This window comes from Lutjanus erythropterus, chromosome 10, assembly GCF_056507025.1.
Source record: "Lutjanus erythropterus isolate fLutEry1 chromosome 10, fLutEry1.hap2, whole genome shotgun sequence".
In the NCBI taxonomy this organism is placed as follows: Eukaryota; Metazoa; Chordata; class Actinopteri; order Lutjaniformes; family Lutjanidae; genus Lutjanus; species Lutjanus erythropterus.
Genome location: NC_139326.1, coordinates 11,203,896 through 11,229,407, shown reverse-complemented (window position 1 = coordinate 11,229,407; position 25,512 = coordinate 11,203,896). Strand labels below are relative to the sequence as shown.

The 25,512-nt window shown below is 39.2% G+C and overlaps 1 protein-coding gene across 3 annotated transcripts in view; it reads left to right on the top strand.

Annotated features, from left to right (window-relative positions):
• The window catches only part of cfap299 (cilia and flagella associated protein 299), an 89,689-nt gene that overhangs the window by 46,391 nt on the left and 17,786 nt on the right, over positions 1-25,512 (top strand). For all 3 annotated transcript variants that reach the window (XM_084728195.1, XM_084728196.1, XM_084728197.1), the window contains exon 4: positions 21,993-22,135. In XM_084728195.1, coding sequence (XP_084584321.1) covers positions 21,993-22,135 — 143 coding nt within the window. The remainder of the gene's footprint in view (positions 1-21,992; positions 22,136-25,512) is intronic.

Here is a 25,512-nt window from a genome sequence, read left to right as displayed (position 1 = left end):
GCAGGGACTTCCCCTCTGTTTGGAGCTAATCCCTGGCTGCGCTGCCCAGATTAATGTGCACTGGGAGCAAGAGCTGACAATTAGAAAAGTGCTTGTTCACTTCAAACCCTCAAAGAGAGGCCTGCTGTGACAGACACACACCACAAATGTTAACATTTCAAATGGGGATCCTGGAGACGTAAAATGTTGAAATGTCTCAGAAGACGTTCTGTAATAATGCATGGCATACTTGCTTTGAACAGGAAGGTAATTGTTTTATGTCCGCAAATTACGTTTTGGTAGACTTGCTAAGATCAGACTAATCTCCAAACATTTTAGGAGGAAATTGTGCCCCACCCAGTGACTTTGAAGTCTGTTTTTTGTCGAAGGATTGACAGTTGAGGCTAAAACATGAAAAGTAGGAACAAGGAGCAAGTGGAGTTCATGGAGGGAGACTGTGCGTGCTGGAGCATATACGTCTAATTCATCTGAACTCTATCAGTGCACAGGGGCTGCAAACTTTGCACACACTGATACTCACTGATACTTACTTACTTTTGATGATGTAGGAGATGTAGACTTAAGCCAATTCTTACACTTCTGGATAAGACCTAAAATGGCAGTTTTTTGTATGTAATTTAATTGGATTTTGTTTTATTTTTCACTACAGTTCTGGCATATCAGTATGCAAATACTGCAGATTATAAAGCGTACAGTGCGTGTCATTCCATATGTAGACTATTTTGTTTTTAAATAAGGGTTACTGAACTTGTTACTTGTATAGAAGGTTTTTACATGAAGTTTACATGTAAATTATCTATTTGTATTTTTTTTTAGCTGATTTTGTTGGTTCTCAGAAGAAAGGAATAGAATCTTTTACTTTAGAGAGTTGTTAGAGAAAGTGATATTGTTTGTTTCAGGCTTTTAGTTGGACTTCTTACCTTACCTACAAACTCAACACTTCCTGTATCAATTTCAGATGAAAAGGCATTTAGCGGTTCAGTGGACAGAACTCCTGCATTTCTTAACAAGACTTTTATTGGGAAACATTTGCCGTAATGTGTTGTGTTGACTTGCAATGCCACTATAGTTCATGAGCCCTCATTATGTTTCCCTCAGGAACAGCTGTATCACGTGTGACGCCTAGCAGTGTTTGGCTTAATATCAAAACAGCATTAACATGTTTGTATTGGCCCGGCCCGACTAGAACTGAACTAGAACTTTACGTAACTTTTAGCACAAAATCTGTTCAACAGTTTTGAGGTCTTCTGTAGTTTTCGGTTTTCCTCCCAGTTTGGAAAGTCCAGTCCTCCTGAACCACAGTCCTTGTTGCTGCTGACTCTCTCTCGACCTGGAGAGAGCATAGACAGTCATGTGTTCCCTGAAACCCATGTATGTTTTTCTTGCTTCAGATAGATTTTTAACCACGAAATCGTAGCCTCATATGATCCTGAATGAAAGCGTGGTGTTTGGATTGTGGTAAACAGTATCAAGACGAACCTTTCTAAGCTTTACTATGTGGCTTCCTGTATCAGAGGATGCAAGATGTTGAGGAAATGACTTAGAGATTCTGTCATTTTTACAGCTTTATGTGGTTGGTCATGGACTTTAGTGATGTGGCCTTTCGACATCCGGCACCAGCAGCATTTGAACAAAAGGGCACAAAGTCTGGCAGAAATAAACACGCATTATCCAAATATCAAATATCACTAAAACCCAAATTTTTCTAGTTAGGGCCAATTTAAGACTCTTTCATTGTGACATCAGGATTACCATGCTTTAAAATGGGGTACCTTGTTGTTTACTCCAAAGCCAAGACATAATTTTGTCTTCGTTTAGCCATCAGACATTAACAGGGACAGCCAACCAGAGCACTGCTGTACTGAATTTACAGTATTTCCACAAATGGCTTCTTCTACAACCCAAACCATATACTTGTACTCAGTACAGCACAGAGAGGCAGTCCTTTTACAAGTCAACATCTACGCCACAGTTGGATCCCAACACAGACATGTAGTCAGTAAAAAACGTGGGAAATAAAGACACTAAACCTCTTACTCTCACTTCATCTGACAAAAACCCAACCAAACTTTGTCCAAGACAAAGAAGGAAGGAAAATAATAACGTCTCAGGGGCTTTCTAGTGAGTATGTTTTCACAGAGGTAATTCAGAGGACAACTCCCTCTCAACATCCCTCTTTTTTCTCAGCTGGCTTCTGGTTTCCACACCTGAGCCGAATTGAAGGTTTACACCTGTGTTGGCTTCTGTGTACATGATATTGAGTATTTCTCATATAAATCCCTCTTTGAGAACCTTTTTTCACACCACCTTCATAGTGACGTAAGAGGTTACAAACTGTAAGTTGACTTTACCTCCTGTACTGACAGGATCAGACAAACTGGCAAACTTGGCACAGCGTCGGCATGGTTTCAGTGCAGCAGATCAAAGAAACATGCATGTTTGTTTTACATTAGTGAGGCCTTTGCTTTTAATTTGTGGAGATGGATTGGACTGAGTTACAGAAAATTTGCAAGACCAGGAAAGGGATATTGGACAGGTGTAACATCTGTACAGCTTTTGGAAATGCTATTAAGGTCTGTGTATTTACAACGGTTAATGAATGGCTAGCTAGTGCAATTAAATTTGGAACCCACTGCACACTGCATATGGTGAAATATTGTTTGACTGGGTTAATTTTCTTTCCCCAAATTTTATATTACATTTAAATGAGACTTTCAATAATTCAATAATTAGTCTCTAGCTTTCAAAAATGAGTACTGCAGGACAAATACTGAATTTGAGGCATAAACAGTATATTAAGTAGGTGGAATCCCTGTTTAGCATACAATCTATGGTTGAAGCAATAGTTTCTCCTTTCCTCATATTGAAGAACTGTCAGTCTAGTTTCAGGTGTACATCAGTATAATATGGACAAATGCACAGCTGCCCTGATTTATTCAAGTGTGTGTTTTGAGGGCGTCTGAGAATGTATATGAAAAAACAGACAGGTCTCATTTTTGCGATTGTGATCTCATGTACTATGACAGTTACTCAAAATAGATCTAAAATCCAGTGAGCTAATGTTGGCACCTCTAAACAGCACTCGCAATGGCAAGAGTTGCATTCTGTGAGATGTATATCCTGAGATTCCAGTCATCTCTATGGAAGGTGCGGGTTACTCTTAAAATTCCAGTAAGTGTCGGAGTGAAAGACTGGTATGTGTTTACTACTGCCGGAGCATCGTCATGTGGTTACTGTAGACAACATCTGTGCCTAAAGTTGTAACTTTGTGAGCTCGGGGCACTGCTGTATGTGTTGGGCTGCAGATGCAGCTGACCAATGTAACATGCATTTGCCTCCACTCAAAAATCTGTTAAAACATCCGCCTCAAATAACAGGAAGGGAGTGCACTCAAAAATAAAGTTGTTTGTGGCAGCCTTGTTCGTGCCCACTTTAGAAGTATGGGTAGTGTGTAATTTTTGCATAGTTGCCGTGTGGGTAACTCCGTATGATAATTTGAACCACGTTATAATGATTTGTCTCCAAGGTGACAATGACGAGTATTCGGACCCACCAAGATGAATTTGTTTCTGTTTCCAGTCGAATGACTTGCAGGATGTTTGTGATGTGCCGTTTAGCATCAGACGTTGCATGTCATCTCTGTGTTAAATCAGCCATTGAAGCTCTATACCAAATGTATACTGTAGCTGACCCGATTTCATACTACATGCTAATTCAAACCTCATTTTGAGTCTGTGGTGTTTTTGCTGAAAAAATGAAAAAAATATGCCTAATTCTAAGTGTACTAATCCACTTGACTTCTGAGTAGGGTTGCAATTTTTGTGCGTTTTCCTTATAGTTTAACATGTTAAGACACAAAACTAAAATCTTTGTCTCAGTTTAAGTTTTATTTGAACAATTCTAGCAGTACATTAGTCATGTGAAACATTAATTCATGAACTACAAACAGTTTAAAAGGACAGAATAATGAAACAAAGCTCTGGCTCAAAACAGATGCTCTTGTCTGCATGTCCTTATTAAACAAGGCACAATTACTAACAAACCAAACCATTAGAAAACCTGTGAGCTCAGCAGAAATGGTACACAAAATATACATTATCAGTTAATAAATCTTTAATCTGTTAAGCTCTGAACATTTAATTGATAAACTGTTAACATCCCTTCTTCTGAGTCTGTTGTTGATACACACAACTGTCAAAGCATTGAACAAAGATGGGAACCTAAATGCAGCTGCCAAGATTTAGAATAATAAACAAGTGACACAGCTCCAGGAACTCCTAAAATAATTTATTTATTTTGTAAAAACATGTTCAAAAGATGGTGCAGTCTGAAATCATTCCATTTTAGTGAAAAATTATACAAAACAAGCACGCTATGAAAAACACACTCAACAAAATTACTTTAGACTTTTTCTATGCACACCAAAGGTTTATTTCTCTTAAATTTTGTTCCCAAAGTTAGAACCTGTGATACTGAGCTCCTCCTTTGCAAAGATAATCCTTCCACCTGACAAGTGTGGCAGATGCTGATTAAACAGCGTGATTATTACACATTGCATTGCACTTGTCACAATAAAAGGTCACTCTATAATGTGCAGTTTTATCTTACAAATAGACATTTATTGGGCACTGAACTATGGCTATTTGGGCTACAGGTACCATATTTTTGTCCCAGGAGGGCAAAGTCATGACTTGCTCTATTCTGCCTCTGATTGGTTGGTATGTGCTGCCTTCATTAGTAGGGTTGGTTAGATTTATGCATGAGGAGTGATTGGCTATAGCCATAGCCAAAACTGCTCATTTTTGAGTGGCCTTGGTCTGGGCACAGGTTAAATCGGTTATGCTATGTTATCTTATCTTGGCAAAGAAGAAGTGCTCAGTAAGACAGATTTAAAAACAAAACGAGTAAACAAAATTTGAGAGAAATCAACCTTCTGTGTGCACAGATAAAGTCTTAGTTTTTTTTTTTTATAATTCAACTCCTGAAAAATGGGAGAAAAAACGAAAATGTGTTTATATTTAAGTGTGTATATTTTTATATTTTCTGGGGTTCACATCCCATATCATGTTAAATTTCACATGTTAAATTTCAGAAATGAAAGTAAATGCAGGACAAATGCATAAAGGACTCGTACAATAGATAAAATCGATGTCCATGTGTAACATTTAATCCTCAGGTCAACCATGGTTTAAACTCTAAATCCTTTAACTGCTCTTTTGATATTCCATTGTTCATAGATATTAAAAAACTAGACCTGTGTTGAAAATTATTTTTCCAGACAACCCAGTAAGGTGACTGACAGTCTTATTGTGTTAATTTTGAAGCGTATCAGTTTCAGTAAAAACAACCTTGTTCTTCCACAGTGTTGAATCAGTTGTCGCAGATGATATGGCGTCTACCACAGATGGTAACATTGTTTGCATGCCCCCTTTTCACACAGATGTATGAGAAATTAAATCCTTAACACAGCTACGCTTACCTCAAGGTCCCGCCTTTGTTCCCCCAAGAAAACACTGTAGCTAAGATTCTGAGCAGCTCCCCACTGAAAAACAAAGACAAGAAAACCTCAAGACTTTTATGTCAGGCATTCACGAACAAATTCTCAGGCACTCAGATCTTCATAAATGCTTGCTTTACAAATCACATAAACTGTTACCAGATTCATGCACCTGCACAAGCAGATCTGTGTGTAAGCTCTTTAGTGTTTAGTTATGTGTTCATCTTTTGTACTTTGAAAGTACAAAATATGAACAAATGTACTGTTTATTTCAAACAAAAAATACCCTCACAGCTCCACTGTCATATCTTCTTAAACAAGAAATGAAGAGATCATTTAGAATATATGATTAAAGATCGAGATAATGGATTGAGAGGTAACAGCTCACAACATCTATAATTTCTTCTACATTAACTTTTGATTCCATTAGGCTAGGCACGGTTTAGATCTGTCCTCCACATGGCTCTACTGGCAGTGTTTCAAAAGTGTGTCAGCAGTTGAGCGTTTTATCTGCCTGATAATGTTGGCTTGCTCAGATTTAGTTGATTTGGTCCTCTTTCCTTGTGTAGTGAGTGTCTGTTTTTGCGCTGCACGGGGTCTTTTATTTTGAAAATTGGGCTAATTTTTTGTGTTTTTTCTGTGTCTGACTTCCTCTGCTTGACCTGCCCTGTGCATCTGTTAAAAATAGACTCTGCATGTATTTGAAGCAGAGCAGAGTGGAGGGATGCTTCTGGGACGCGCTACAGCGCTGCTGGTGGAATCACAAGCATTATGTTGAATGGCAGCGATCAGTTCTGATGGACATAGTGCAGCTGTAACATGACACAGGCATGCCTGGTGGAGTTAAGCTGCAAGGCTCATTGAATGTACATCTTTATCCAGATTGGATTTGTGGTTTTCTTGGTTGCTAACAGTGATTAAGAAAAGTAATTATTGTCAAGAAGTTTTAGTAGAGATGTAGAGGGTGTTTTTCTGCCCGATAAGTTCTGAGGACTTCCTGAGAAGACCTGTCTGCTGAGGTGCTGTCCTGAGACCTACAAAAGTTTTTTTCAGTTTGCATCTGCACTGCCAGTAGAAATGCTGAAGTGACGTAAGTTGGCCTGGTGGGTGGTACAGCAGCGTCACTTCTGCATTACATGAACCAAGTCTTTACCACTGAACCATTTGTTCGTGTTTTGCTCCATGATTAAGGCTGTTATGAGTTGTTGTATACATGGCTAACATTTTACATGGGCTTTTAAAAATTCTGGTTTCCGGTACTGCATCCACTAATGTGTTTGCCTAAACAACATACTCTTATGTCACTCAAGGTTCCTCCTGTGCTTGGAGGGTATGAAGTGGGAGCTAAAAACATTCCTCAAAATGGCTTTTGAAGAACATAGTCATTTCCAGTTCTTGTGAAGCAGACAGAATAAAAAGGAGAGGAAAACTCTCCAGACTTTTCTAGTCTGAAAATGCCTATTGTTGTTGAGTTGAGTTCACCTTTCTCAGGATATGTTTGAGAAGATTTTGTTTTCCTTCATATGTCATTTCCATTTTCCTAGAGGATTTTTCTGCCAATGACAACAGCTAATGCCAGGCATTGATTTGGACATCTTTGGTATCTTAATGAGGCCATTAGTCATTGGCCTTTGGTTGCCAAAGTTGACAGACTGGTTGTCATATTTTACTCACTTATGTTTGGAGTGATAAGTGTTATGTGGGATTGTTCCACATAAGGGAGGTGTTTCAAAATAACCCTGTAACCTGGAGAAGTCCAAAGCAAAGAACAAAGCTGAGGTTGAAAAATCATTTCTGGATTCTAGAATACTGAAGTCCGTAAAGGCCATGTGGTGTCAGAGTCAAAGCCTGAACTGACCTGAAATAGAGGAAGATCACACATCAACAACGTCTCAATTCCAAGATGATTTACAGAATTCAAAGGTTTCTTTTTAATGTTGATTAATATCAGCAGACAACATTGAAGCTTCATCCGATAATGATGTTAAAATAGCTTTGGGAGCATACATTGGGATTTTTTTTTTTTTTCTGTTCAGATATTTTGTATGGGAACTTCTCTTCATGCAGTATTGACAGTCAAAACCTCTGCCTAATTAAACATGTGGGTTTTAACAACATGAAATAAAAAATCAGCCAATGTTATCTTTCATGTCTGGATGTTGATTTGGGCCTTCCATCTGGACTGTAAAGATATCCTATCAAGTATACAATAGAGTCAATGCAGAAGCAAATTGCAGTGCCACTTTGTACCAAGTGTGAGCCAACTGAGATGTTTCCCATTGGTCTGTCGACTATTGTTTTTGCCATTTGTTTTTTATTTTTTTACACAGTACCAAGGAGAGCGTCATGCTGGTGGGTGGCGTACTGCAGCTTGGGCAGTGTTTGGTTTTGGCTCATCTGTTCAGCAGAAAAAATGTTGGCCCACCTGTCCATAAAGTTACTTGTATTACAATTGAACAGTACACTCTGAAAACATTTTAGGTGAGAAGTGACAGAATCTTGATCCATAGTTCATCAGTATATTACCTAGTTTTACAATTTGATCTGAGTTTCAGGCAGCCGCCCGGTTGTTGGAGAGAAATAGACATTGTAGTAACAGAATCTTGGTTCCTGTTTGATCACAATAGTCCAGTTTGGCAGTTTGACCTGAGTTTTGTAAGACCTGGGTGTTGCATTGGACAGACTCATTGATAATGACTTGCCAATCACATGGTAACCCCCGCCCCAAAGTATACCCTGATTTATTGCCTGTTTTGCTTTAAATGGGACCATAATTTACAAAATTGACATCATGCTGTGCAGAGGAAGACCTGAAACTTGTGACTGAGGCAATAAACTCATTAGGAAACTGTGTAATAAGGTAATAAATCAAGTGAGAAGTAGGGTCATTTTGCCATACATAGAGTACATACAATTGGGCTTCTTTTTTTCTGCCAGTGGAGTCGCCCCCTACTGGCAACAATGCAGGTTCAAGGCACTTCCTCATTTTCTTCACTTTTCAGACCTGTAAGCTCTGTCCACTATTTGATATATGGTCTATGACCAGGACAAAGAGACATAACACATCCATCTCACACATGCTATTTTGAGCTGAACCTCAGAATAGTTTCTCTATGTCTTCATCATGGAATGTCTTTTTTTTAAACACAAAAGTAAATCTTAGTGATATTACCAAAGAGCCCATCCATGTGGACAGCTGCTGCAATACGCCAGCCCTCAGACTAGCACATTAAAATAAAAGTCTTGGTCCCCGAACAGGACAGGAAGTGCAACAGAAAGGATTAAAGTGCCCACAGAGTTAATGACACCATAATCCCAGTTTTTCATTTTTTTTAGACAAACTTTCACAAACTCACCAGTGGACAAGCAACTCTGTTGCACTGCTTTCACATATATTTTAGGCTAAACTTGTGTTCTTCTTCCCACTGGTAATTTAAAAGCCAGTGGAATGTGGAAAATGATTGTAGGAGTGGAGGGGAGGGAAAGATATGCCTTGCTTGGTCACTTTGGTGTCTGAAATCCGTAGCTGAGATGGCGTTTGACTGATTTGTGTTTTGACCACATGTGCCAGACCCGCCTGCTATTCTCAACCCGTAATTCCTCACTGAATTCAGGCATGCGACTAATTTACTGTAGGGGCAGGATTTTTTTTTCTCTTCCAGGGAGCAGAAACTTTACCCCTTTTCTGTTACAGGGCTCTGCACCAAGCGCTGTAAGTGATGCCACCTGTCAGGCTGACAGCTTATTCTCCATATGGGGAAGGCCTTTATCAGCTGCAGTTGTGTGGACTAGGAAAATGTCTGCCACCTGCCAAGGATTTCAAACCTTTAACTCACTTCTTTAACAGGTTGCATACTTTAGAGTGATTCCATAAGTTTGCTGAGCATTGAGCAGTGAGATATGGACATTTTAAGTTAGTTGTTGTGCTAGTAAAATCAAACAGGTCTAGAAAAAGTGCCTTTTTAAATGATTTACTCATTCCTGGTGTGTTGAACTGCACAGCAGATGGTCTACCAATGCAAATCTTGCAAAAGCACCCTGCTGGTTTTGTTGTCATGGGGCTGCATTTATTGCACAGACTTTTCCTTCTGTTTTTCTGTGTTAAGGTTTGAGTTTTGTGCAATACTTTACTATAATTGAGTGAAAAAAGTAGAATTGCTGATTATGCAAATGACTCTCTGACTTTTGTTCAGGCTCCTTATGACAAAAACCAACATGAGAATTGGTTGGACAAAGATTGGGTTGCTGTGAAGTGTTGGTTTTAGGAAACCGGTCCAGGTCATGTTTTCATGTTCCCATCGCTGCTTTAAGCTGCAGCAGGAAGTCGCTTTGGCCATATTACATTAAGAGCACAGTGTGACTATGTTACTCTTTTCCAGTGAGCACTAGAGTTTAATAGGCATGTCCGACATGTCTTCCAAAAACAACCATAACTTCCAGATCAGAAACTATGCTTTTGCTTATTCTGTCAGTCTTTTCATGCAGCCATGTCTATTCTGCAGTATGTTGGTCTGTTATTGCGAAGCATTATTTGGAAGGACAATGAAAATTCTCCAAAAAAAAAACACAATTCACACTCCAGCCGACGTGAACTGATGCAGTCGGAGAAAAACAGCAAAGCTGCATCGTGGGCCAAACTAAGGAGGTTTTAATAGAATTTCTAAAACACCAATTGCGAAAAGCAGGATAGCATTTTCTGATTCCAAGTGCCCTGTAATTTGAAGTGTGTGGGTTCAAGCCACTTATTTTGTGGTGACGGCTTTACTGGCGAGTTCTCCAAAAAGACAGAGGCCAACGCAGCCGAGGGTTGAGCTAGCTGCTTTGCCTTCCTTACTGATTGACCGAGCCGCTTCCCCTTTGGTATCTGGCCACAGTTGTTCTGCCCTCATGGCTAACCTCACTGGGCGTAGCTGTCCACCATTGGGTGTTTAGCAAGCCCAATAGGAGGACACCTGCTTCTGGATTTATTTATTCTGTCTCTTGCACAAACACCCGTGCAGTCTGTTTATGGATGCAGATGCAGAGCGCTTGGAGTAAACAAATGCACAAATCTGCCTTTTATACTAAACTGACTTCTAAGCAACAACCAAACATCTCTATATCCTAGTATCCGTATTTGCCATGCATCACCCAAAATTTAACATTGCAGCCAAACATACAACATATTGTATGTTGCATGATTGCTTAATGTGGCATGTAGGCCACATATCCTCCAAACACTACTTGGAATTCTGTTCTTTGCATACTTCAACTTCTCAGAATTTTCCAGATTGGGGAAATTCTTGTGGTCTTCAAAGACATAAAATGACAAACAAACGAAGAACAAAAAACCCTCCGACATAGTACATGCACTAACACGCCCGTCTTTTTATACGAGCAAAACCAAACACACTCATGTTACATCCCAGGTCTCAAGGAAGAAGGGAAACAACATAAAGCCCGTGGAAATTTGACAATAAATCAAATTATTGTTGTACTATATCATTAACAAACATAAATAGAGTAAATTCAAATATTTGAGAAGGAATGAACAAAGGTGAGCTACGAAGAAGAAAAACTTTTAACGAAAGTAGAAAATCCTCAAATACAATAATGCATTGCATAGAATAAAGAAAAGGGTTTCTTTGCAGTGTTTTGTGTGGCCTGGCCAGCCTTTGTGCAGGGCTTTAAGAGAATACAGATATAACATTAAACCACAGAGTAGGGCAAGAAGTCCTTTTGAACAGTTAACTTGTGCATTTTTGTATCCGGTGCCAAGACATCTGTCTAGTGACACACCCTGTAATTATAAACGAAAGGAAAAGAAATGTCTTTTGATTATTTCCATCCTTATTGCATGCACACACACAATAAGGCCTGTTAGGACAATCACAACCAAAAGCTTTAGATTTTTTTCTTTGACATGACTGTGACGTATCTCAGTGACTTTATGGCACAGTGACAAAAATGACAAAGTTTAAAATAGTGTGTTTGCATTGTAAACACTCAAATATTCAGAGTCATGGTGACCACTGAATCTGTGGGGCAAAGCTGCAGTGTGTTCATCTCCTTCCAGGATGGAAACAATCAAACCCCTAGTCTTTATTTATTTTCATAGATATAGACTTGTTTTAAAATTAAACTTGGATTTAGACTTTTTAGTGGATGGAAAAGCAGCAGCGTTTGCCAGGAGAGAGTGTAGGGAAGTCTGGGAAGGGTGGCTGCAGTCTATCAGCAGCCCATGTGGAGGGTTGTGATGAAAGGGTATGTTAAAGGGTGCTCAAACAGATTATGGTGACTCACAGCACTGTACAAACAACTCACAACCCTGCTCTTGTATCTAAGAGGCGCACTCCAACACATTTTACAAAGAGTGAGTCCATACAATAGGTGTGTTTGTGTGTGGTATCTGTGTAGCCCATTACTTAGTGTCGCTCCAGTAAGCTCTGATATGAACTGAATTCAGCTGCTGTTTCCTGGAATTATTGTACTGTAGACATGTTTTTTTTTTTTTTTTTTTTTTTTTTTTTTTTTTTTATTGATCAGCAGTGTTAAACCTTTTAAAAGTGCTGGTTGTAATGACTACTAAGAGGTTGGGTGGCTAGATGAATCAGCAAACACAAAATTTTCACCCAGGAGACAAGGACTTACATTTGTATACTTATTTTAAACCAAATCATAATCTTTCTCAACCTAACCAAGTAGTGTTTGTGCCTTTATTTTGAAAGTCTACCTTGACGTTGCATAGTTATTATTGCTAACTTGACTGTGTAGCCCCGTATGTGCAAAACTGATGCTAGAGGGATACCTACAGCGTTGCTAGTTTGAAGTGTGTGTTTACTAAATAAGCAGAGTTGGGAGGGTTAAAGTGATAAAATAAATATAATTTCAGTTTAAAAACTGGTGGAAATATATTTTTTCGGATGATCCAAAGAAACTCTTTAAGATGAGATGTGAGATTAGCCATTTATCCAGTCCTACCCTATTTACAAGTTAAGTATTTTGGGAAAACACTCTTGTTTGATCTTTTTCCAAGAGTGAGATCAGAAGTTCAATACCACTCTTAAAAAAACAAACACACACACACGCACACACACACACACACATCTAAAGATCACTTAATAATCAGGTATCTGTAGAAACAGAAATTTGATGTTAATCTGTCATTGATGTTAGTGATTTGTTGAATCCATTGATTGTCTTTATAACGCCTGTTTTGTGGTGGCTCTGCAGCCCCATCAGCACCCGCTTCTCCTGTCCATGCTTCTTAAAATTCTTTGTAGCTCTCCAAACAAGCTTTGTTTCAATTTTAGAGCATCAAATTAGGACCAAAGTCTTACTAGGGGCATCAAGGCGGGGACACACCGCACAGCACTTCAGTTCCCATCCTGCCATTTAAAACAAGAGGTGTGCTTCAAAACATGCACGCTTTCAGTGCATTTGGGCCTTTAGAGACCAGTTTTTCTCACTATTAACTTATGATTTTCCATCTGTGTTGTGTGGTGTGTAGATGACTCAATCATTTTATTGATGTTTTGATGTAACAACAAGTAAAATCTTTCAGTTGGGATTTTAAAATTAACTATTCATTGCTTTCTCATTGATAGATACGTTGGTCACAGTTTTATTGGTGTGTTATCATGTACCATACTTTGAACAACACATTATGGGCTATCACACCTCTCATACTTTGTGCTGTGATTGCTAAGAACATGGTAAGTTCTCTGTGTTACAGTCATGTTGAAGTCAGAGTGGTTTTGCGCCGGCTAATGCAGGTTACTGACTGCGACTGCCTGGTTCATTGCCTACACACTCTGCAGTAAGTCAGCTCTGGCTCTGGATCACTTATCCTGCAGGATGTGTAATTCGGGTAGATCCCCACGGATGCAACACACCTCAGCACATATGGTTTCCACCGTTGCATCTATTACACAAGCAGGCTGTGTGAAGTCACTTCCAACTCAAATAAGTGATCGTCCTCGTCCTAACCCTGAACCCCTCCCCAAGCTCTCTGGCAAACACACACACAGACATCAACACACACCAAGCGTGTGTCAAAGCTGAACATGATGTTAAAGGAAAAAGAAAGAAAGTAGGACATTTACTTAGGACTATTGGACTATTTTTACTCCTGAAGATGTGCTATTGATGGAGATAAAGATCCATCCTGATTTATTTGTAATCAAAGGATGGCTGTTGCTTTTTTGATGACTTCAGGACTGTCTGAAATGCCACATCAACATGCTATTAATACAGTAAATGACATGTTGAGATTTTTTTTTAGGGAATCCCAAACCAGTAGTATGCAAGGTGCATGTTAGAAATACTACAATATGCAAGCTGACCACTATGCCAGCATAAATATCCCACAGTGCAACTCAGTAGTGACAAAAACAACATGACAGACAAAGGCAGACAGCAACCATCACAGATGTGGTGTAATGTCAGTAACACTTTATATTGAATGTAAATAACGTTTCACTTTTCTAGGCATAGTATACCTTTTAAAGTTGTTTATTGTTGGCACTGGTTACCACGGTTATGCATAACCACCCGGCAAGGAGGCTCTCAGAAAGTGCAGTGATACCTGCTGAGCACTGTATCCAAAAGGATAGACAGTAATGTTTATTTACACAAAAATATGTTGAATGTTGAAAGATAGTACACAATTTGTGCGTGCAGTACATAGAGATCTACACTGCATCCAAAATCACATACTAAAGTCATAGAAATATGAAGAGCTATCTGTAGGACTGGATGGGTTTTAAATTATTGTGTTCTCTTGTCTCAGTGTTTGTCATTAGTATTGTTGAGTTTTATGGATGTCATATGTGTAGGGTATCATTTTTTTGAGTCATGGATTGGATCAGATCTTTTTGATCTACAGGCTCGCTGAAGTTACAGTAAACATCATAATCTTATGATCTATCTGAGACAAGCATGTCCAGGTTCTCAGTTAAACCACTGAAAATGCCTGAAATCATGGTCGGGGTTTCACTCAACGGAGGTGAAAGCGACGGCTTTCATATCAGTCGCTCATCTATTTTTAAGACTGAGCACAGCGCTTCAGAATAAAACACAACTATCTCGTCTTTTCACTGTATCGTCTTTGCACTCTGCGTTGGAGAATGAGGGCATTATTACTTTAAAAACTAACTGCGACAATAAAACTGTATTGCACACCACGATGGTTACATTTAGTCTGTGGATCGTGTGTGGGCCGAACCGTGGGGAGCGACCCATACGGGCCACGGGCCAACAGCGATACGTTGCATCCCTTCATATGTGTCGTGTGCTTTTTGTTTTTTTTCATAAAAGTATTGTAAATACATTATGTGGACAGGAGGAGCAGCTACTGCTGTTGTTACAGTAGTTAATAGGGATCTAAATAAACACACACACTCACACTCCTAAAGGGATATCCAGAGAAGGGACATGGGTAAAACCTGCCAGAAAAAGGGCTCCCCACCTAAAAAACATTCCTGTAGTACAGGCCATGTTTTCCTTACCCCAACAAATTTACACAGTTGTTAGTGATGGCCCGGGATTCCTCCTGAAGCGCAGCCCACCAATAATAAACAGTATGGCAGCTGACACCGCAAGACACCTGCACAGCTCCCTGACACTGCAGGATTGTTCCCAGGGACTGGGGGGGGGGGGACTGGTGTGGGCAGAGGTGGGCTGATGGAGGGAGGAGGGGGCAGCAGGGGCCGGCAGACAGGTTTTTGGTGTTGGTGTGTGTGTGGGTGTGTTTGTGTGTGTGTGTGTGTGTGTGTGTGTGGGGTGGGGTAGTTAAACAAAAAGCAGTCAGTGTTGAACACAGGTTAGTCTCACTGACCTGGTGACAAACCTTACAACACACATATGTTAGTTAAATCAGCTTTGTGTAATTATCTATTCCATGACAGACTCTCACTTTCTGACTCTGTAATATATGATGGATGCACTTATTGATTTATTTGTGAGGGGCAATGTGTAATATTAAACATAAATGTTTGCATTTGGTGTATATAAGTAACTTTGAGCATGTTTTATCTGCAGTCCCCTTGCAGGTAGCAATAAGAACACAGACATAATAAAATACTGAAACAACCAATCAATTAGTTCATTCAGCCAGTTGACAGAAAGACGATCGACACATGTGACAAATGTGTCATTTATTGAGTTAAAATGCCAAACCATTCCTGGTTCTAGCTTTTACATTGTGATTATCATTATATTATTATGTTGCTGTGAATTTAAACAACTTTAGGTTTTTGTTTAGGCAAAACAAGCAATTTAAAAATGTTACTTTGGGCTCTGGAAAAAACACATGCTAATTTATACTAAAAATAATAATTAGTTGTGGCCGTGCACGCAATGAACCTCATGCATGAATGTTTTCTTATTTTTCGCTTTTCATTCTTAAACAAAGCAATATGAGAGAAATCCTTAGTGGAGTTTATGTAACGTGGCTGACAGCCAAGTGTGGACTTATCCTCCTAAGTGTGTAGATGAATCACATGTGATCTTAAATTGGATGCACATGCCAGGAAGATAATAAAATAATAATATAATAAGTTAGGTGCTGTGTGCAAACCGTAAAGCTACAAGCGGATGACATTTGACAGGTGGCATTATTTGGACGTTTATTGAATGAATTTTTACCTTTTGAGAAACGATAACAGATGTGGAGATGGAAGCTCACATCAAAACAGTGGACTTATCTGGTTTGCAGAGCAACAGATTTTAATACTTTGGTGTTAATTTGAAAAGTTTTTGGAGTGCACTGCACATGTTCGCAGCCGTCTGTGTGTGCATCCGTTAGGGAGAACGTGGCCAAATTATTGTCTAACCTGTAAAAGAACTTAAAATACTCTAAAATCTAAATAAGGAAATTTGATCAAAGAATACAAGAGAACAACAAGCAAACAAGATGTCAAATTTGACCAGACATTTGTTCCCAGCTTTTGATATTTGACATTTCACTTGTTATCAAAACAGTATAGAGGTTTAGTACTCAGCCCAGGTGGCTAGTTAGCTCTAGTTAGGTCTCTTTAGCCAGTTTGCATTTTTTCTGTCATGCACACCACACAACCAAACACCCACAGCCACACAAGCATTCAGACATACACTTTTCTTGCCACAGGATGTCAGGTGGTCCAGCCATTGTATCCCCACCTGTAGGACATTGTCAAAGCACAAAGGAGGGGCACAGTACGTGTCAGCCTACTATCAGCTTCTGTTTGACTTGAATTTGTAAATCCCTCTCTTTCAGCCGTGGGGCTTTGAAAGATTAGCCAAAGGTCTGTGGAGTAATTCACATCTGTGTAGGTTTTACTTATTGTCAAGAGGCAGGGGATCCCTCCGCAGTTTTCACAGACCACAATAATTACAATTGTCAACACTGTTCAAGTTTCACAGTTTGTGTCTGAGCACATAAACATGTTCATAGTGGATTCTTTGAGGGTGGGGTACCCACGAGGATTTGCGATGCTTTGTTGTGTTTATTAACTGTATGGATCATGGATTTAAAAGAAACTCCTGGTCTACTGTTCTTTACCGGTTTATGTAACCTTCATCTTAAGGTCACTGGTGTTTTTCTTCCAGTAGGCTTAAATTTCAACTGTGAACACACACACAAAAAAAAGAGTTTCAAAGACGAGCAAACTGAATATTGAGTATCACAAAGAGCCAGAATTTCTACCTGGGACCTGTGCAGCGCGCGGCTTCTCAGGCACTAACTAGACTGATGTTTGCCATAAAGCGGGGGCCTCTCGCTCGCTGCCCTGTGAGGTCACAGCACCTGCTCTTGGTAATTGCTGGCAGGTGACGTAAGGCCTCCACTTGTTTTCCATGGTGTAAGGTGGAGGTCCCCCAGCTCCCTCCAACATTGAGGCTGGAAAGTCACGTTGGTTGTTTGCAGCAAATAAGCGTGTCTGATGTGATGGTTCTCCCCCCCGTTCCCTAAGAGTGAACTGTGTTTGGCTTACCTGGGAAAGGCAAGTCAGTACTCTTTTGTACTCTTTTGTGTTCTGTCAGTCAGTGAAAAAAGCTTTCTCTCCTTGATTTTATGCTTTGCTACACCTTAGAAAGTTCCTGCTGAAATGAAAATAGACCATGAACATTTTAATAGCATGGTTAACACATAATTCACATAATGCAATTGACATACTGTGACAGGATTTCATTTATCCGCCATCAGAGATTTTGACTTTCATTTACATATACAACGCATTCTCACTCTCAACTCATCAAATGTGGCAGCTTGACTAGTATCCCACACTTCAAACTGATGCTGTAGGTCAGTTTTGCACATGCAGGGTTGCGTGGTCAAGTTAGCAAAACTAATTATGCAATGTTTGACTTTCAAAATAAAGGCAGGTTAAGTTTTGGGAAAGATCATCAGTTGGATTAAAGTAAGCATGCAAGTTAACGCACGTAATGTAATGTAGCAGAATTACGTAGCGTACCTAAGTTTACATACCTATAGATAATTTGCATGAGTTAAAAAGAAGTCAATGTTGGCTATTTGTTTCACACAGGACGCAAACCTCGGTCTTCTGGTTGATCCTGATCCTTCCACTAAAAGTGTGCTTTCTTGCTCTTTGTACAATGTCACGTGACTTTCATGGTACATTATAACATAAAGAAATGATACTAGAGAGGTACAAGCTGTCCTATTCAGGAGTGAGAATGGCCCTGTTTGTACTGTGATAACTATCTGCAGGACTCTTTTATGGCAACATTGGATTTCTTGGATTTTTTTTTATCCTAATTTTGACCTTATTTTTAAGATTCCAAATGGATACTTATATAAATGATAAAAAATAAACAATTTTATTTTAAAACTATGTTCTTACTCATAGTTTTGTGATTTTTTGTGACTTTGTGTGCAGCTACATGCTACTTGTGCAGATAATCACATTAGCAGCAGGGAATCTAGAAGTTAAGATGTTGCATTTTGTGTAGAGATTCATAACAAGCAGCTGATTGGGAGCCTGTTCTGTATGTAGCCATTGAAGTCATTGTTTAACTTTATATAAATGTTGAACATTTGCAAAATAGCGCAGGACCAAAGACTGAATAGAAATGAGATGTTGTTGTACCTGTTTGGCTGTTACAGTGTGAAACAAGTATCCTTTGAACCTTATTGATTTAAGTATCTTCCATAGATAAATTTAACTGATATTTTTAGAAGCATTTACCAAAATGTTACTTGCCTCCTTCACATTTTCTGGGTCCACCTGATGATGTTTTTCAAGGCTGGCTGTAGGAAGACAGAAGCAAGTAGATAGGGTATCTGGCGCAGGCCTCCAGCCAGCTGTGAACCTGATAGCATCTGTTTTAAACGTTTGAGAGGCAGAGAGAAAGGAGCCCTCTTTTCTTCTGAGCTCTGGAGCACTAGTTATCTCACGCCTTTTTAGTAAAGGGATCCACAGATGGCCCGTGTCCTGACAGTTATACAAATGTGATATCACTAGCTGAGGTATTCCGCTTGGATCCACTTACTGTGTTACTGTAGGCCGACAAGTGGGACTCATTCATGCTCAGAGTAAACAAGACAAGTCAGACAAAAAAAAGAGCCTCCTTTCTCAAGATGAGGCAGAAAAAGAAAGAAAATCTTTTTATCTTTGGCAGACAAAACAACCTCTTCACACCTGAGTGTGTCCTCTGTTTGGAGTTCTTCCCATCCATTGTCATCATGTGTTATCTAAACCATCAAATCGACATGAAAAGATCATTTCATGTTCTGCTGTCACCTGAGGGGATTTGGACAACTTGCCTTTCTTTTGCTTTGTTTGAATCCGGTGACAAAACCATTTGTCATCTTTTTTTCCACGTTATGTCTGGTTTGAGCGCACTTCAAAGACCCTGTCTTTGATGAGCAGCCGGAAAACTGCCTTTAGAATTATGTGTTTTGTTTGTGTTGGAGAATTCGAGCCGGTATTGTTCTTACTCACTGAGTTCTAATCAGAAATCAGTGTTTGGGTTATAGAGAGCTGATGTGTCGCCATCACACCCAGTAGTTCTTTTCTTTTCTTTTTTTAATAAATGTTTTTTATCAGACAGTAATACTAGAGGCAGAGATAACAGGAAATGGGGGAAGGAGAGATGCAAAGTCCTTTGGCCTGTTTCAAACAGGGGATGTTGCAGTTCATGGCCAGCGTATCTACAGAGACAGAGCACTCTGCTTGCATTTATTTATTTTCACATTATTTGGCTCTGCTTGGGACGCTTTACCAACCAAAAATGTGGGTATTTGATTTTCTGGCATCTTTCTGATGTGTTTACGAACTGCTCGGACAAATCCTACTGACACTGCCTTCAGTGTGAAAATGTTCACGAAGAAACACATCTGATGTGCAAAGGCCTTATCTTTGTAAAACTGTGAAACTACTAATAAATTGATGTGTTAATTTGCATTACAAAATGATGGCTTTTGGCTTGATGAATACATCACAATACCTGATTAACAAGCACAAACATGTAAACGTGTAGCCAGTGATATTTTAATCTGCTCTGGCCATCATTTCTCATCCATCACCACTGTTTTGCACGTTAGCTCAACTCTGTATGTCTAACTGTTTAACTTAGTTTGCTACGTATATTAAAGTTTGTCCAACTTATTACTGAATGAGATGAATACCCCCCTCTCTCTGCAGGCAGAGACCTGCAGACAGTGATTCACATCAACATCACAGGGAGGAGGACAGAGGACACGATGAAGATACTGACTGATGTCTGTGTTCTTCACTATTACTAAACATCACTCAGTATTTTGATGTCAGGAATATCATTTATTTTATTCACATTTTAGATTTGTTTCCAGTGAGTTATTAATGAGTTTATATAGTGACTTTGCTGTTGCAAACTTAACAGTTGCTAGTTATAAAAATATCCAGTTGTAATTATTTTCTTTATTTGTGTTTTTGGAAAAATATATTTAAAAAAGCAATTATTTAGTCATGGAAAAAGTACAAACATCGGTATCACTAAGCCTAGTAGTATCAATAAAAACTTAATGATACCCAGTCCTAATTATAAGTTATTTATTATTCATAGAAGCATCAGTCTGTCAAACCCAACTTTTTTTCTCGAAGTACTAATCAGAGTGTAAAGATGAATTTGCCCCAAGGAGGATTAATGAAGTAATTATTCTTCTTCTGATGTGTGTTGCCTCTTTTTACAAATGTGACGGCTAAGTAATTGTTGGAGCATCGTGCTGCTGCCAGTGTTGCTGTTCTCCCTCTGTTTTGGTCCATTCAGGCTGACTGCATTTTGGATTGGGTCTAATACTCCTCGGGTCTGCTTCAGACCAGCCTGACTGTCTGCTGGTCCCTTTTGGAGTGGGTTTCTTTGAACGAACCCATGTGGGGTTTAGGCTCATTTGAGATCTTGTCCGAAGACCTCCACATCAAAGCACTGATTTGCCATTTTCATGTGGTTTTTCTTGTGATTAAAAGGGAAGTAAGGGAAGTGAGTCTGCTGTTGTTACAACTAAACCAGGGTGGTTAATTGGTCTGTCAAACTGGTAATGATTAAATCGGCATTAGACTTGTAGGAAATGGTGCTCATCAAAATAAACCAAAAAGAACAAACTTATAAAACGGAAAAATAAACATTGATATGTCTTATTGTATTCTGTGAATCTAGTCAAGATGGGTCAGTTTTATTTATGTACAGCAAAATCACAAATCTTCCTCTATTCTTAGAGCCTCAACTCATTTGGACAAAATTAACTAAAAAAAATACCCTTAAATGAAAGCAAAAGAGAGACACATTGTGGTGAGCAACAAAGGGGGAGCACACTGTAAAAAATATTATTAAAGGCAACTGCCTTCACTAGATTTTTGAGTTTAGAATCAAACTTCAATGCAAGTTTATCCAAAGATGCAAAGTAAATGATCTCAGCAAAACATTATTAGTTTGGTAACACGTCAGACTTAGTTTTGAAACTATCAAAGGGATGCCCTAAAATTAGATGGATCTGTAACTCTACTCTAAATCCTTTGAATAGTGAGGGTTGTTAATTTTTATCACCTTTTTTAAGGACCCTTTTAGGGCCCTTTTTGGTCTTTACTTGACTTTTCCCCCTTAACTGTTCACACAACTTAAGCGTATTAAGTTTAAACCCAGGACTCCACATTTCATGTCATTTCAAGCTACATTCTTGCCTGGACTGTAGGTGTGTTGGAACGGAACTTAGACTCTAGTTACTGAGTCGAAGGAATCAGCTCGAGTCCCACGCACTTATCTGAGCAGGATATTCTGTAGACGGCCCACCTCGGTGAGCTCAGGCCATCGCAGGATGACATTAGTTGGAGTCGTTTCTGATTTGGATCTGATTCAAAGTATAACATGAGCCTCTGTATTTCAAAGTGGGAGGATTTGTAACAGATCCCCTCTATCTGTCCACTTTTAACAAGTGTCACTGGCCTTCCCGGCTTTTACTCAGGAGAGGCTTGATGGCCATGATTATTTACACAGAGGGTTTCCTTCTTTTTCTCTCTCTCTCTCTTTTTCTTTTTTACAGTCGGTCATTTTCATAAGGGATCATAATACTCTTGGACAGGAAGTATCTGGCTATATAGACTACGCCCACAGACTCAAGACCCAAGATTTTGAACCATATTTCAACGGAAAGAAGAGGCTCATGCCAGGACGCTCAGATTTATGGTAAGTCTCCTTCCATTGTAGCATGTCCACGTTGGTTGGGGAGTCCTTTGCTTGAGTGGGATTTGACAAGATTTGAAGGGTAAGGAAATCTTATTAGCCCGGATTAAAGACTCAGGTTGATGTGAGAGACCAATTTAGGCTTGGAAGGTGCGGTGCAAAGGGCCATTGTAGTTGGTATGTACAGCACCAGCCATTGTAGCTTCAACATAGATGTGAAATTAATATTCTCTTCTATAGTAAAATGGAGCAGAGCTGCCAAAGTGCTGAACGTGTCTGAACAAGAAAGACATGATTAGAGTCAGGATTAAAGCAGGTTTAAACCATCAGATCATGATCTTCTTCTACTGTGTAGTAAAATTGTCATCACAGATAAATGTAAAAGATTTTATTGCCATGGGAGCCCTTAAGATTATAGACATTACTTAAGATACATGTCTATTTACATGGTCAATTTTTGATGTAGTGATCCTTTATGAACACACTAACTTATGACAGGGAGTTCAATTTCTGAATTTGGGGTTTGGGGTATGTGCTCATCTTCCTGATTTGAAGCTGGATTCTTTTGAAAATCTGTTGAAAATCTGTTATATCACTTTAAATTTAATACCACTTGGGGTTTTGATTGTTGATTGAACAAAACAAACAATTTTAAAATGTCACCTGGTGCTCTAGAAAATTAAAATATATCAATCATGAAAGTAACTGTTAGCTAGTTAGCTGTTTTCGTGCAGTGTTAGACTGACAGTTGCATGGTTTCTCTGAAAGATTTAAGTGCTAATCAAAGGTTCAGAGGTTCATTTAATGGTCGATTTATGACACAAGATTCCATCGTGGAATTTGAGTTTGTAGTCCCTTCAAACAACACTTAGTAAAACATTAAACTATTCATTTTGATGGAGTGAGGGGGAATGAATTTAAAAGCCTGAGAAAAGAAGCTGTTCTGTAGTCTGGTGGTGCAGCAGCCGATACTTCCGCATTGCATGCCAGGGTTAACAGGCTGTGGCTGGGGTGCGAATTGTCTTTTAGTATCCTTTGAGCTCTGAGCAGGCATGTAACCTCACCGATATCCCTGATGCAAGGTAGGGTATCAGTGATACTCTGAGCAATTTATTTTTTAATCTTGAATCAATTCTGACAAAACATTTCATACCTCATGTTAAGGGACATATGCAGAGGGTAATATCTGTATCTCTGTATCTCTAGATTCACAAGATGTACTTTGTGGGTATAAGCCTGCCACTGGATGACTTGTTCCAGTAGGTGTCTGCTACTTGTGTTCCCCCAGTAAAAAACAACAACCTCAGAGAGATAACTACATGCTGAACGTGACAAATTAGCACGTGGTACATTAATGGTACAAATGTAAACAAGCTAACAGCTGTTACCTTGTCTTTTGCAGTTATATAGTCATTTTAATGCCAGAGTTCATAGACATAAAAATGTTAAGCTAAAAAAAGTTCCTCGTTGACACTATTTTGCAGGGGCACATTTGCTACATCTTCGGTGATGGTTATTGGTTTAAAGAAATACAAGCAAGACAGAGCATTTTTCCTCTAAAGCAAAGTGATCATGAGTGGAATAACTTGAAAAATTCCAGAATTCTATTTAAAAAATCTTCTCATAGCTGCTTTAAGTTTGAAAACAAATTCTTCATGTGCTTAAATCTGGCATATTTAGCCAAGATACATCATGTACTGTATGTTGAACGGCTACATTCAGCAATGCCAGTCGCACAATTCCAGGCCAAGCCACAAGTGAACTGCTGACCTTACAGGTGTAAGCTAAAATTTAGTTTGTATCCCTCGGTGGGGCAGGTAACATCTTTATAATTCGGTGTCTATCAGGAGAGCTGTGAGAGCTGTCAGCAAATTACTGGAGCCAAAACCATTCCCACATTCCACATGCTCATGCATAGTAACATATTACCAACATTTCAGATACGTGCGAGAAATCGCTTGAGGACAAACACAACTAGACAAGGGGTGAATGAGTGTATTACATGGTTACTTTCAGAGTTCAGCCAAATGACATGCACCCTGTATAACCTCGTTGACACTGGGGAGAGCATGGTCTTTAATGTCCTCCTGTGGACAGAATCTAAAGGTAAACTGCTTTTTTCCCCTGATCTGGATCTAGTTTTCTCTGATTTGCCCATCATTCCTGTTGGCTTGAGCTTTTACTCTTCAGCTTAAATCAGGGCCAAATCACAAGTCACACTTTAGAACAGAGGCCATAGGATGAACATTACGACCACAGAGGTTGAAAACAAATCCCCAGTTTGACCACACTGATAAGAGTTTTGAAGTGACAGTGATACAGAGCAGTAATTACCTCACTAAATACCCTGAAAACAATACAGCTTATTTTAATTGAGCATTTCACTTCCAGCTTCATTTTCACTTCCAAATAAGCGGTTTTGATAACATGGTTAAACTGGCGATCTATGTTCAGACTGTCAGGTCAAAACTAGAAAAGTAAGACTGATGTTGTTATTAGTGGATCAAATTTCTCACTGTCCTTGACAGCTGGGAAAAGTCAATCTACCAATAAAAACCCTGAGATGTAGTTGAAACCTCCAGAAAAGGTTAAAGAGTGGACCTTGTCTTAAGATTTTTCTATTTCTAAGGTTTGTTGTGTTTCTGTTGAAGGTTTATTCAGATAGAGCTGTTTCTGACAGATACAGCATCAGGGCAAGGCGAGCAGGCGGGAAGCCAGACTCAGAAAAAGCAAAGAGAATCTATTTAACACTGAAGAGAAACTATTTAACTGCGTATTCTGGTAGAAGTATGGTAGATGCACAAAAAAAAAAGGATAGAAGATCAAATCAGCATCTGAGCAAGTAAACATAAGCAGACAAAACACTCTTCTGAAACAGGCTTCAGACATCCTGGTTATCCCTACCTCACCATTACAGTATGCTTGTTTAAAACGGGATGTGCATGTAAGTGATTGTCATTTAATATGTCTTCAGTGTGTTAATATGGACAGGGATTTTCTTCTGAAACAGTGCTGAAATGCCTGTCTGGATGGAGATCATTTTGGTTTTAAAACAGCTTTTTTAAAAAAAATACCCATGTATGTGTGGATTAGGCCTAAGCGTACCACAGAGAGCCCCAGTTTTATAAGCACGACATCTATGTTAATATTAAAGTGTGATATCATTGGTGTGTAGAAACATGTTTTTGCTGCAGGAGTTAAAGGACAACGAGAGTGACAGTCCGTGTTTTATTTTTGGAAGTGGTTTTCCCTTTCTTTGAAACCGAAGTGTCAGACATGCAAAGCTTTGTTGTTTTATTTATCCATTTCTCACCATGTGTTCTGACACACAACCCCGCTCATGGCCTTGAACTCGGCGAGTGGAAGCCCTAACAAGCTGT